At 34.5% G+C, this 12,731-nt stretch overlaps 1 protein-coding gene across 24 annotated transcripts in view; it reads left to right on the plus strand.

The window, feature by feature from the left end:
• slo (calcium-activated potassium channel slo) overlaps nucleotides 1-12,731 on the plus strand; it is a 50,303-nt gene that overhangs the window by 19,039 nt on the left and 18,533 nt on the right. For 14 of the 24 annotated variants that reach the window (XM_089847607.1, XM_089847622.1, XM_089847606.1 and 11 more), the window contains exons 2-7: nucleotides 6,379-6,440; nucleotides 7,824-7,844; nucleotides 8,944-9,043; nucleotides 9,183-9,294; nucleotides 9,452-9,603; nucleotides 9,737-9,904. In XM_089847607.1, the coding sequence (XP_089703733.1) occupies nucleotides 6,379-6,440; nucleotides 7,824-7,844; nucleotides 8,944-9,043; nucleotides 9,183-9,294; nucleotides 9,452-9,603; nucleotides 9,737-9,904 (615 nt within the window). The remainder of the gene's footprint in view (nucleotides 1-6,378; nucleotides 6,441-7,823; nucleotides 7,845-8,943; nucleotides 9,044-9,182; nucleotides 9,295-9,451; nucleotides 9,604-9,736; nucleotides 9,905-12,731) is intronic. The other 10 variants (XM_089847612.1, XM_089847619.1, XM_089847614.1 and 7 more) reach the window with 1 other exon arrangement.

Here is a 12,731-nt window from a genome sequence, read left to right on the forward strand (position 1 = left end):
GATATCATAAGGTCATAAGATATGTTCCATAACTTTGTCACTGGTTACAAAGTGGAGCTTAATTGTTATGAAGTGACAACGTATGTCATAGATTCTCGTAAAGCAACGCATGGTGAGATGCTATCAAAGGCTTAGTAAAGACAAGAAGTGATATCTAGTTTATTAGGGAGAAAGTATAAATTCGCCACATTTCTAGCTTCATCTCCAGTCCAAACGTAGGTCCAGAGTAAATACCCGCCTCTAAATTACAACCATCATCTCATTGGTTCTTGAAAACTCACGTCAGCGCGACGTGAATGACGAAATTTACGAATTTTTCGACTGAGGAGAGGCGAAATAGCCCGGCGTCCTTTTACGTCCCCCCTTGTATTTTGAAAGGGGGGACTGGGACTATGGCGCGCGAATACTTAGGCAACTTAAACCTTCTCCCTAGTAAACTAGATATCACTTCTTGGTAAAGACTAAATAGGAAGGTGGACTGCAAAAAAGAGTGTAGACATGCAATTCTCGCGTCGTTCTCGAACTATCTCTCAGTAAGTCTCTAGCATTTCGAAGTATTGTCATACTTATGGAACATATCTTATAAACCTATGATGATATCTAGGCTTGTAACTCTGTACATTTTGTTTCTGGAAGTATGAACTGTACCATTTTCAAGTTTTGTCACCGTTTTCAGACTATCTTTAAAAATGTCAAATATTCAACATTTCTCTTTCAATTCAGTGGACCATAGATAGATTTTGGTTAGAGAACGTTTTTGTGTTTGAAGCGTTCCATCGAAGGGCAAGCAAATATAGAAAACTTTGCATTGCAAATCCGTTTTTCTTATGAAAAAAAGGGGGAACCCAAAAAAGAAATCCTAATCCCTTACTTTATCGACGGTTTTGCGATGATTATGGAAAGGTAGCGAATTTTATACAAACTTCAAGCTTTCTTTCAAATATTTGAAAACATTTTCCTCATGACGATTGCCAATTTACATACAAATTATATCTCTTCCGTTTTGCCGAGTTTCAACATACATATCAAGTATACAAATAATATCTTTATCTTTGAATTACTTCACCAAGACTTTTAACAAATTTGGCAAGTGATATTTTTGGCAGTATAGTCAATCCAACTCCTTATCGTACTCTTCCATCATTTATACCGTAAAATTTTATAGTTTTATTACAAAATCTATCACAATACGAATTCGACCACAGCTAAAAATTGCTTTTATGAAATGCCACTTTTATATTTTTATAGCGACGTTAAAGATGCAAATTTAAGAAAATTTGTGTGAAATAAACGCCCATTTTTGTCAAAAAATTGACGCGTTTACCGCTTGACAACACCCAACCACGAAAGTGAGAGAGAGACACCGAGAAATGGGAACAAGATTTGCCCATGACATTTTGACGTCCTTTTTTTAGGACTATCTACAGCCCTCTTTTCCAAGCTCACAAGCAACGATACAAGAAAAAGGATGGTGGGGATTTTACAGCGAGTGGAATATATATAAAAAAATAAAACATTAGTCCTATTCGTTGAAAATGGTGCACAATTTTTTTTTCCTAGATTCTTTTTCATTCTTGTAACTGACTGTCATTCGTTTTTTGGCTGAGCATCCGAAATCATTTTGGATTCGAACGATTTCCTATCGTGTTTTGGGGTGATATCGAGGCTCGTTAAAAATAAGAACAGATACCAATGACCCAAGCTATATTGAGGACAGTTTAAAGAGTGATACATTTATTTGGGAACGGGCGATTTCTACTTCTAAGTCCATCGATAAGAGAGTGATATTTTTAAATGGTGATCGATATTGCCTGTAAACATCTGAAGTAAGATTGTGGAAAAGGTAGATCTAGACTATTTTAAATTTAACAAAGCTCGATCAGGAAGTTGTGGAAATGGAGTTCCCGCAAAGTATCGTTACAACCTGCCCTCTAGTGACACCCTTGATAAGTTATAAAACGTCCGTTGACTGAACGAGACTTTGTTGAAAATAGTACACTTTGTGTTCCAGAGAGGGCGCAAAAAAGCAACCCACGTGACATGAAAGAACCAATTGATCCTCGTTCGACCTGTTTCCTCCCTCTGTCTGAGTCTAGGGAGGATCGTGGTACAGAATTCTTGTTCAATATACAATACGTCTCCTTTCTACCTTCTCCCTGGTATCATCTCTAAGACCCCTGTTGGGATGCTTCGCCCTAAGCAAGGGTGTAAAGCGGTTGAAACATTTCTAAAGGCGTACCATTTCTTCCATTTAAAATACACGTATTCCGAAACCATTACAACGTTTCCATAAATCATATTTAAATACAGAACGACAAATAGGCTACATAAAAATAAAAATATAATACATAATACATCCTTAAATATGATTAATTTTCCTTCAAAGCTCAAATCTTTTGTCATGTTTCGGAAGAAATTAAATGACAAAGTAAAAATAGAAAATATTTTACTCCGCTAAAAATTCTTTTGTTCCGATGCGTAACAAAGAGTGAAACTGCCAATAGGGTAATTACGCTTGGCAAAATGTCATTTATCGTTCTGTCGGGCGTTCATTGTGAAAAGGACGAATCTGACGCCTCTAACCGACACCTATTTCCTGGAGAAAATGTTCTCCCTCGGCACGAACCGATTGAAAGAGAAATAAGAAGGGACCCCGCCTACACCTAAGCCTATGAAGAAACTACGCTAAAGAATGAATCTTCCTTACCTACGTCTCTTCCACCTTTCTTTATCGACAAATCTGGGACCTGTCGCTAGTTCTACGCACGGAAAAACATCGTTTTTGACACATTACACAAAGACACGTATTTTCAATCAAATAATATTTTTGGAACAGGTAGCTAGCTAGCTATTTTTTTCCCCAAACGTTATGAGTTTCTAAAAGAAACTTTTTTCCCCATTTGAATCAAAATTAATAAGCACTTTCTGTATTTGATGGGAAAATGTATACAGTCATAAACATCAGCACATAATGGCTTACAGCAGCAGCGGCATTGTACAATCCTAACTTACATCAACTGATCTACTTTGACGGTTATTAATGAGTTCAGTTTTAATTGGTGAGTCTACTCGAGAAATAAGAAAATTAACGAAGAGACTTATTAAAAATAATAAAACAAAATAAAATATTAAACTAAAAATAAAATTAAAAATGATTCGCGATGAAAAATTTCTATGAGGGGAATTTAATACTTCCTGAAAATGAAAATGACTTTTTCACTTTTTTGCTTTTAACAAAACACGGAAACATCATCCCGGATAAAAAATATTTTCAGTACTTTCCAAGAGACTCCCGTTATGAAAATGAAAACACGAAACCTTCATAAAAATAATGGCGGTGTTATTGCATCAACCAAACTACAGTATAAAATGCAAAAAGGTATATACGCTAGTCTCTCCTTTAAAACAGGAATACATACAGCTTTTAGGAAGGAATCATTGTGTAGCAATTTTCACTCAACGTATGTATGTCCCCATATGCGAGACATGTAGGACACAATGAATACTATCAGCTGTATGTATTCTTGCAATGTTCTAGAACGCAACCAAGGCTTAGGTAGGTCACCAACCAACGTATGCATGTCCCCATGTGGCCTGATGATGTGGGAGACATGGGGACACAATGAATACTATTAGCTTTATGTATTCTTGCAATGTTCTAGAACGCAACCAAAGCTTAGGTAGGTCACCAACCAACCAAAGGCGGTCGTTAACTATCTCTTTTTAGCGTCATTGGAAAAATGGGTTGTTATTAAGGTGGGACGAACGCCTCTTCGCTCGTGACAAAGAGGTATAAATCAGGATGAAGCCCCAAAGAAAATAAAACAATTTCTCCCTTTTATCTCGCAAGCCACCTCACCAACTCCCAGTCGCGTGCTTTCCCAGAAATGACTTTCACTTCCTGCAATTTCGTTCTTTACCAAGAAACGATTTTAATGCAAAGAACTAGATCAATAATGAGGTCGGTCGCCTTCGCTTTTGGCACTGTTTCTGTACTGAAAATGACTGATTGTCTTAAAATCAAGGTTCTAGAACTTGAGTGTACAATCACGAACCTTTCTATAACTTGTAAACAACCAGTCCTGGGTGTGTTGTTATGTCACAAAAAAAAATGTTTGACGACAAATGTTACTCAACTTCTATACAGACTAATTGAAGAATCATGTTATCTAACTATAAAATTGCTTTCAAACGATTTATAATGGATGTTGCGGGGGGCGTTAGAGGTTTTCCGCATACTATAGTGTTTTTGTTATGAGAGCGAACAGATGTACGAATTAAGGTAAAGTGGTCAAGTGAATTAAGATCTACAAGTTAAGGAAATTAAGAAAAAAAGGTCTTTTTCAGTTGTAATATAAAAATATTTATTCTGTTCTATTGTTTCAAGTTAAGCCCCGTTGCACCCCATTATGAAATGACAAATTAATAAAAAAAAACTGTCTTTGTATAAAAAAGGAAGATATAACTTGAGAAAATGAATGGGTTGAAGGTCCAGATATTCTTTTTTCAGTTTAACCTTTTGTTTCAACAAAACATTTCAGATATTTAAATAAAGCTTTGGTTAATTTCAGCCCATTTTGAGTTTAAAACGTACTTTTCTACGTAGTTCGAGCTAAGAGTGACTACTAGAATAATTATAGCCAGTTTATCCCAGCCACTTAGCTTATCAAAAATAAAAGAAGGTATCTAAAAGTACAGTGTTTTAGAAAGTGAATTCTAACGTCGAAGCGACTAATGCCTTGAAAAATGGCTTTCAATATATCAAGAGTATAAGAGGGACTATTTCTTAGCAGATAGTGTAGATATACACGTTTTGGAAAAGAGAATGGGCTAAGATAAGAACCGAGCACGTAATATCGTAAGTTTATAAGATATGTTCCTCCATAAGTTTGTCACTGGTTACAAACTGGAGCTTGTCATGAAGTGAATGAGGTAGGTCATAGATTCGAAGGCACTGTAAAAGGCTTAGCACAGACTAAATCGGACCTAGATTTAAGTCCTGCAAAACTAACGGAGTGTAGGACTTCAATTCTTGCTTGTCGTTCTCTAATCGAACTAGCTCTCAGAAAGTCCCAAATATTACGAAATATAAGTAGTGTCAAACTTATGGAGCATATCTTATAAACTTATGATAATATTTATTCGCCAAGAACACTAACGAGGAACTCTTATCCCTCTCTCCATTATGGAACGAAGCGCTTTCCAAAAGTAATTTCCTTTGTCAACAAAATAGCTTAATGGAATTCTGAAGCCTTCCTTACAGCGTCCCTCTTTGTAAAAATACCGTCTTTTTTAGACCATCTTAGTAATCGAAGATATTAACCAATAGGTCATTCTCTTTTCGATCATTTAAACGCCTACAAATGAATTAACTGCCTAAAAACCAAGAGCTAAACTAAACTTAAAAAAAACTTAACTTTTAATATTTCTCTTTTCAGAATATTTAGTTTTACAATTAGATTAAATGATTTTTAAATATCTTAATCATTAACCCAGTCTTTAACTTCCTAACTCCTATGGAATATTTTTCCGATTAACTTGTATGATTTAGCTTAAAATTAAGATAAATACTTGGAACGTTTTAAAAGCAAGCCCCCCTTTTCACGTATTTTTAAAAACTTTAAAATCTCCTTTTTCAACACTGGCAGAATCCAAATTTTCATCAAGAGCTATAATACTATGTAAGAATGCTCTATATCCATCGCAAATCTCTCCCATACAGGTGTTTTGGTTGACAACGAATTTTGCATATTGCTGAAGGCATCGTTCGCATTCGAATGCTACATTTATGTACACATATATATTTATTATTTACCAAATTCCTTTTAACGATCTAACACTAATTTTATATATAGCATGAATTTTTACGCATGTTATTTATGCCTTTATAATAACATATTAACTATCTTTATAATTTGAATTATTAAATGATTAAAAAATATACGAGTACCCGTCCAAAAAAAATTAATAAAATAAAGATAAATTTTAAAACAGATCGTTTAATTTATTCACGTTTATTTATTTATTTATTTTTTATGAGATATGTCAAGGTTTAACGTCTATTTGTAAAACGGAAAACCTTTTAGATTATGTTTACTTTTCAGGATTATTATTGTCAAAGAGCTTTTCAAATTTTAAAAATATAAATTAGTTTTCGGTAGGGTATATTCGAAAACGAAGGACTCGTTCACATCATAGCAAAAATGATCGTTGTCAAATATTAAAGCCGAAACTCTTGTATGGGGGGATGAATACTGTATTGGGGAAATGTTTGTTTAATGTGGCTATATCCTTGAAAGTGACTCTCTGCCACGGTCCACCTCCGTGACAAATACCAAGAAAGAAACAGAATCTTAACATCACTGTTTTTATTTCTAGGTGGTGTTGGTGTTTCTGCTAAGTATAGCCTCATTAATAATATATTTCATCGATGCATCTCGGTAAGGAACGCATTTAAGACAAAAACAATTAACTAAAATTAAACAAAAATAACATAACACCATCGTGAATCTTATAAGTCGTTAACTAACCTAACATATACTATGATAAAACTCCGTTATTGCGCGGTTACAATTCGCAAAACGTTCTAGTACGCGGTAAAAATGCGTTTCAGTTTAACTTATTTTTCAATTTCGCATAACAGCTAAAATAAGTTACTTTTCATCTTAATAGCGGTTTGGGAACAGCTTAAATAAGTTGGGTTTTAACATGTTTACACTTGAAAGGTTTTTAAAAACATGGAAAATAAGCATGTTCAGTTTAAAGAAGTTACTTTTCATCTTAATAGCGTTTGGGAACAGCTTAAATAAGTTGGGTTGTATCATTTTTACACATATAAGATTTTTAAAAACATGGAAAATATCCATGTTCAGCTTATATAAGCTCCTGATCCCCTGCTCTTAATTGTGTTTTCATCGTGTTTACATTTTGTAAAACATGGAAAATAACCCTTTTCACGAAAAATCGACCAAGCAAGCTGTGAAAGTAATTTGCAGAAAACTTTAATGTTTCTACATGTACTCTTAAACATATGGAATATTTTACCTGTTATGCCATACAATATAAAGCAATTTACCTAGCGGTTTCAAGCGCAAATCAAAGTCATACAAAGAAATGATTTCAAACTTTCGAGACGTACTGCAATTACCGCGTACTAGAGTGCATACGTATTGAGAAGTTTAATAACGTTCATTTGAAGCAAGACCTGAAACTCGAGTTAATCACCGAAATTTAGGAGAAAGTGTAATTAACGCAGCAGGTTGTGTTAAGGCTGTATACCTTTTGCGAAAAATGTATACTAGTTTTGATAGCCCATAAAGTTCAATCAAACTATAAAGGCAACAGTTCCAGCTGTTCAAGATATTTCCATTAATTGGGACGGACATTTTGTAAGAGAAATGAAAACATATATAGATAATCAATAAACGACAGATACACGGCTTCCCACGAAGCCTTACAGCGATGGTTTCGTAGAAATGCAATATTAATCGATCAAGTATCAAACACTGACTGGCCTTTAGAATTTGCCTAGAATTATAGATAGCTCGTACTCATTTAGATATAGATTTGCGCTGCTTAAACTCATATAAACTATATAGAAACTTCGATATTAATGTAGCCAATAGATTAAATTATATATTCAATTCACGTAATGTCAATCAAGTTCATCGTTGCTTTCCAATTAAACTATAAACGGCATAATGGTATATCGATAACATTGGTCGTTTATTTTGTAATTGGGTTTATTTAATACGTCCGCTTCCTAAAACTAACATAACCTTTTTCCAAACTATATTTTTCTCCTTTAATGCGTAAACCAAAAGTACGGGAAATTCTGCCACAGGGTGAGTAGCGTGTAGAACTTAAACTTCATCTACAATGATGCTATAAATATATTAGTTTCGAACGACTTACTTATTGTCGCGTATGGAACATATATATTTTGAAGTATATTTGACAAATCTAATAAAGAGTAATCATTAAAAGTTCCACCACTTAATTGCTTTAAAATTCGCCAGTAAAATAATATTTTACAACATTTTAGATGAAATTTTTGACTAAAGCGCAGTTTATACGATCCTTTCGACGGAAAACTCGTAATTGTTCTCCGCTGCATAGCGCTTCGCTTTTAATACTGTATATTGAAGTTTCCTCAAGCTGTTACCCCCTTATCCTCTCGAAAAGTTTAATTAAAGCAACCTAGGCGTTCGGAACCCCAAAAGATGTTAGGGCTCGTACGAAATTCATCGATTAAACTATGAGTAACATAGCAAGAATATGTATGATGCTCAATAAAGATGTGTTTACCACATAAATTCTTCTGATGACACCTGCTGGTGACGCAGAGTCAATAGGTATAAATACTAATGTGTACCCACAACAAACCTTCCTAACATTGGGCTTGAAGTATTGAAAAACATTGTAGCCCACAGTGTATCTCTTTATGTAATTTAGTATTACGAAAAAGGGAGGAGGGAAGTGTCATACTTGTTCTTTTTATGTCACTTACTATCAAACCTTTCAACAAATTTTGAGTTTTAATATTCTAAAGCGAATACGACATTAATAGATCAATATCTCAGCTTCTATTTAGACCTAATTTTGTATGTCAAAATTGTCTCGCGCCACCTTCCATCAAGTGACGAGATAATGCGCGTGACTAGTGGTATACCAAATATTTGAGAATCAACGCGTAACCATAGCAACCGCGTTGTAAACAATAGCCTTACGTAAAAGCTATATCAATAACTCTAGATGTAATTTATCGCGTGCGGAAATTGCATTGATTGCATCACGTGCAATTTTATTGATGTAGCAAAATACCGTAACTGATTATAAATAAATAAAGATGGGGAAACTATAATAGCGCTGTAACTAAAACAGGTTAATTATTGAAAATTTAACCTTATATTAATATCATATTATCGAATTTCTTTTGTACAGGAAAGACAGCGTGGAAAAATGCCAAACGTGGGCAACTAATACAACGCAACAGATAGATTTAGCACTGAATATATTTTTTATGGTGTACTATTTTATACGTGTATGTCCTAATTTCATTTATAAGCATGTCTAATTAAGTTTTTGTATATGCATAATCATAACCCTAGGCGTAATCACGCATTGGCTTATGATATAACATGGGATTAAAGAATGAACTAATTATTGGGCGTAATTTACAGTTCATCGCGGCCAGCGACAAACTGTGGTTCATGCTGGAACTATACTCTTTTGTTGATTATTTTACCATTCCGCCGTCCTTCGTATCAATATACCTAGATCGAACATGGATAGGTAAGAACTAATTACTAATTAGTTAATTTAATCCCAATATTAGAAGAGAAAAAGTTGACTTTCTTAGAGTTAGAGTTGAGGTTTGAAGTACAGTAGAATTAAGAGTGTCCTTTAATTATGAGAAGAATTTACTAGAGGGACTTTTGGAATTTGTTAGGGCTGCGGTTCCTCCGAGCTCTACGGTTAATGACCGTTCCCGACATACTACAATATCTGAATGTGCTCAAAACAAGCAGTTCAATAAGATTGGCACAGCTAGTTTCCATTGTCATCAGTGTTTGGCTCACAGCTGCCGGCATCATTCATCTGGTAAGTATTTGGACCATTTCAATGCATAAAATGTTGTTGGGATATACAGGGCTCACTATCATGATACAAAAGGCCTATGGTGCCCTTATCAGGAATCAATATTAATATGAGAAAATGTTTCATATGATTTCAGCTCGAAAATTCAGGCGATCCTCTGGACTTTGTAAATCCGAATCCCATGACCTACTGGGAGTGCGTGTACTTCTTAATAGTCACAATGTCGACGGTCGGCTATGGTGATATCTATTGTAAAACAACCTGTGGGAGAGCCTTCATCGTATTCTTCATATTAGTAGGATTGGTAAGTCGCCATCGACACACATTCCTAGATTAATTCTTTCTGGATATTTATCTAGCGTTAAAACTAACCTTTTTCTATTGGAAGACATCTACGTAGTAAAATAGTAGTACATAGTTTGTAGTACTTTTTGTAGTAACAGAACAACACCGTATTTAGTTAACATACTGTTCGTTTCAGGACGAGTGTGCTTCATAGACAAAGGTATTTATATACCAATTAAAATATGAATTAACGAAGGGACGGTATCTTTGTACGTGAAGCATCTTCCTCTTGGAACGAACTCGTAAGGCAGATCATCGATTTTCTTTTTGCCGAGAGAAATGTTGATTTTGCGACTCTACAATTTTTTGACTACGTTATAGACTCTTTTAAACGGGATGTCTTTAACCGGGCCCAGCCATTTCCTAATGTTACTTCCGACAAATAGAACGCAACGCGGAAATGGCGGTACCCTGTGAAAGACGCTGATAAAAGAGTGTATATTTAACCAGTAAAATAATATTTTTATCATTAGATATTTTGACACATATTCGCGCGTACCAATTACTAATATCTTTATATATATTTATCACAACGTCGTGTGAATTATTTCGTTTTCATAATTAATGTTAATTAATAAATTAAAGAGCCGTTTTACAGCATCGACGCTATGAAAATATTTCGCTCAGCATTAAAAAAACCGATAATTTGGTTCTTGTTGGAAATTCTTATTCTTTCCCCGATTCTGCATTAAAACGTGGAGATTAAACTATATATTAATGACGACCATTAATTTAATAGCCTTTCATTACTCGCATTAAGCGGATTTTGATTCTTCAACTCAAAAACGCAACCTTGGGGAGTTAATTTAGCGTTAAGTGTTTATCCGCATACGTTTCGTGGTATTGATTGTATTTTAAGTACCTGTTTGAAATAATTGAAATTGTCACGAAAGAAATTGAGTCAGTAATCATGTGTATTATTTTTTCCATGATGAAATTAAGTACGCTTTACTATTCGCCATGCCACAAAACAACAAATCATACGTTTATAAGATATGTTCCATAAGCATAACACTACCTATGCTTCGTAATGCTTACAGTTCGAGCTAGTTCGAGAACGACGGAAGCGAGAATTGAAGTCCTACACTCGGTGGTTAATTTTGCAGGACTTCCATCTAGGTCCTATTTAGTCTGAACTTATTAAGCCTTTGACAGCGCCTCACCAGGAAATCATCGCTTTACCTCGAATCTATGACCTATTTCTTTCACTTCATGACAAGCTCCAGTTTGTATCCAGAGACAAACTTATGGAACATATCTCATGAACTTATGATCAAACTATTCGTTTAGTCTTTGTTTTGGAATATTGAATTTAAGCTCTTTAACAATTGATAGAGTTAAGTCACGTGATTTACGTGAAAGGAAGAATACGCTTTTAAATAGATTGATCCGATTGTAAACAGAAAATAATTATTTGAGTGTGAAAATATTCGCTTTTGAAGTTTGAGAGTCACAATACGCGATTGGCTATTAAGTTAATGGTTTTAAGAACGTGCGTAAGAAATATATATACCCAATCGCTGATCTTTGATGTAGCCACGCGAAATGCATTCTGGGCGAGAGAAGTGGAACAATCCAACATTACCTATCCATAAGTAGTACGTTAAGAAAAACATTTCTTCGAAGCGCTAGTGCCTCCATGGGTCTTCAGATATTTATACGTTTTTGAATAAATCTCATAGTTTCGCGAACAAATTTTTAAAACAACCCCCAAACCAACTCCGATCGAGTATTTTTCGCGTCTATAATTAAATAATGTAGCCTTTTTTGTCCCCCCGAAAATTATTTTTGAACACCCTTAAATTGAAGAAAGATTTCGATACGATTAAAAAAACGTATAGAGCACCCAAAATGTGTCGCCTTCTTTTTTAAAAAAACTATTTTGGACCATAAATAACTAATACGTGTTTTCGTAGCCAATAGATTTGTTTTTTTTTTAATTTAATTTAAAGAATCCCAGGTTTGTTTATTTTTACGTTCGTTTTCTTAACAAACGTTTTGATAGCATCTCCACTAACCGATAACTCACCTCGAGAACCCAAGTTTCCGCTTGTAGCTATTTATAATTATTGCCAGCCATAATATGATATTATCAAAAATACAACGTGCCTTTTATATAAAAAATACGTGGAAACAACGCCGTAACTTGATAATAATAAGGCGTTTTAACGGACGTGGCCATATCGTGATTTTAATTAAAAGGAATGGCTTGTAGCGTGTTATTCCTACCTACCATAAATGAAACTTATATTGGTTTAAGTTAGTGACGTTATGGCCTAATAGTGTTCAAGGTACGAGGTCACGCTACTAAATCCCAAAGTGACGTCATAGAGGTGAAAGGTCATTGACGGTGTAACAAATAATATAATACGCTTGATTCCACACCTTGGACACTATCATAATTTAACTATACCAGGATGAAAATATCTTAGTATGTTGCCTCCGAACTCATATCTACGTGTTTACAGTTTTGAAAGGCGTAGGTTTCGCGAAACCACGTTGCTGGTGTATTATAAATAAGGTTCAACACTACTCATATCGGTTATAGCAAATATTTTTCGTAATTTTTCATAACCTGATACGTTATTAAACCTGGTTTTTCTTTGGGAAGACTGAGGACTTTTTCTATATATTTTATATGTATAACCGCGTTCATGAGCACCAAGGGTTAGTGGGTATTTTTGGTACTGCATTATTAATCTTTTAGCTGAAAGGTTCTCTAATAGTGGACGCATTAGAGGTTCAAAAACTTAGTCATCACCGTAACGAATTTCATACAAAACATC

The sequence above is a fragment of the Phalangium opilio genome, unplaced genomic scaffold (genome assembly GCF_054372755.1).
Source record: "Phalangium opilio isolate 3A_F unplaced genomic scaffold, DU_Popi_V2 ptg000082l_1, whole genome shotgun sequence".
Lineage (NCBI taxonomy): Eukaryota > Metazoa > Arthropoda > Arachnida > Opiliones > Phalangiidae > Phalangium > Phalangium opilio.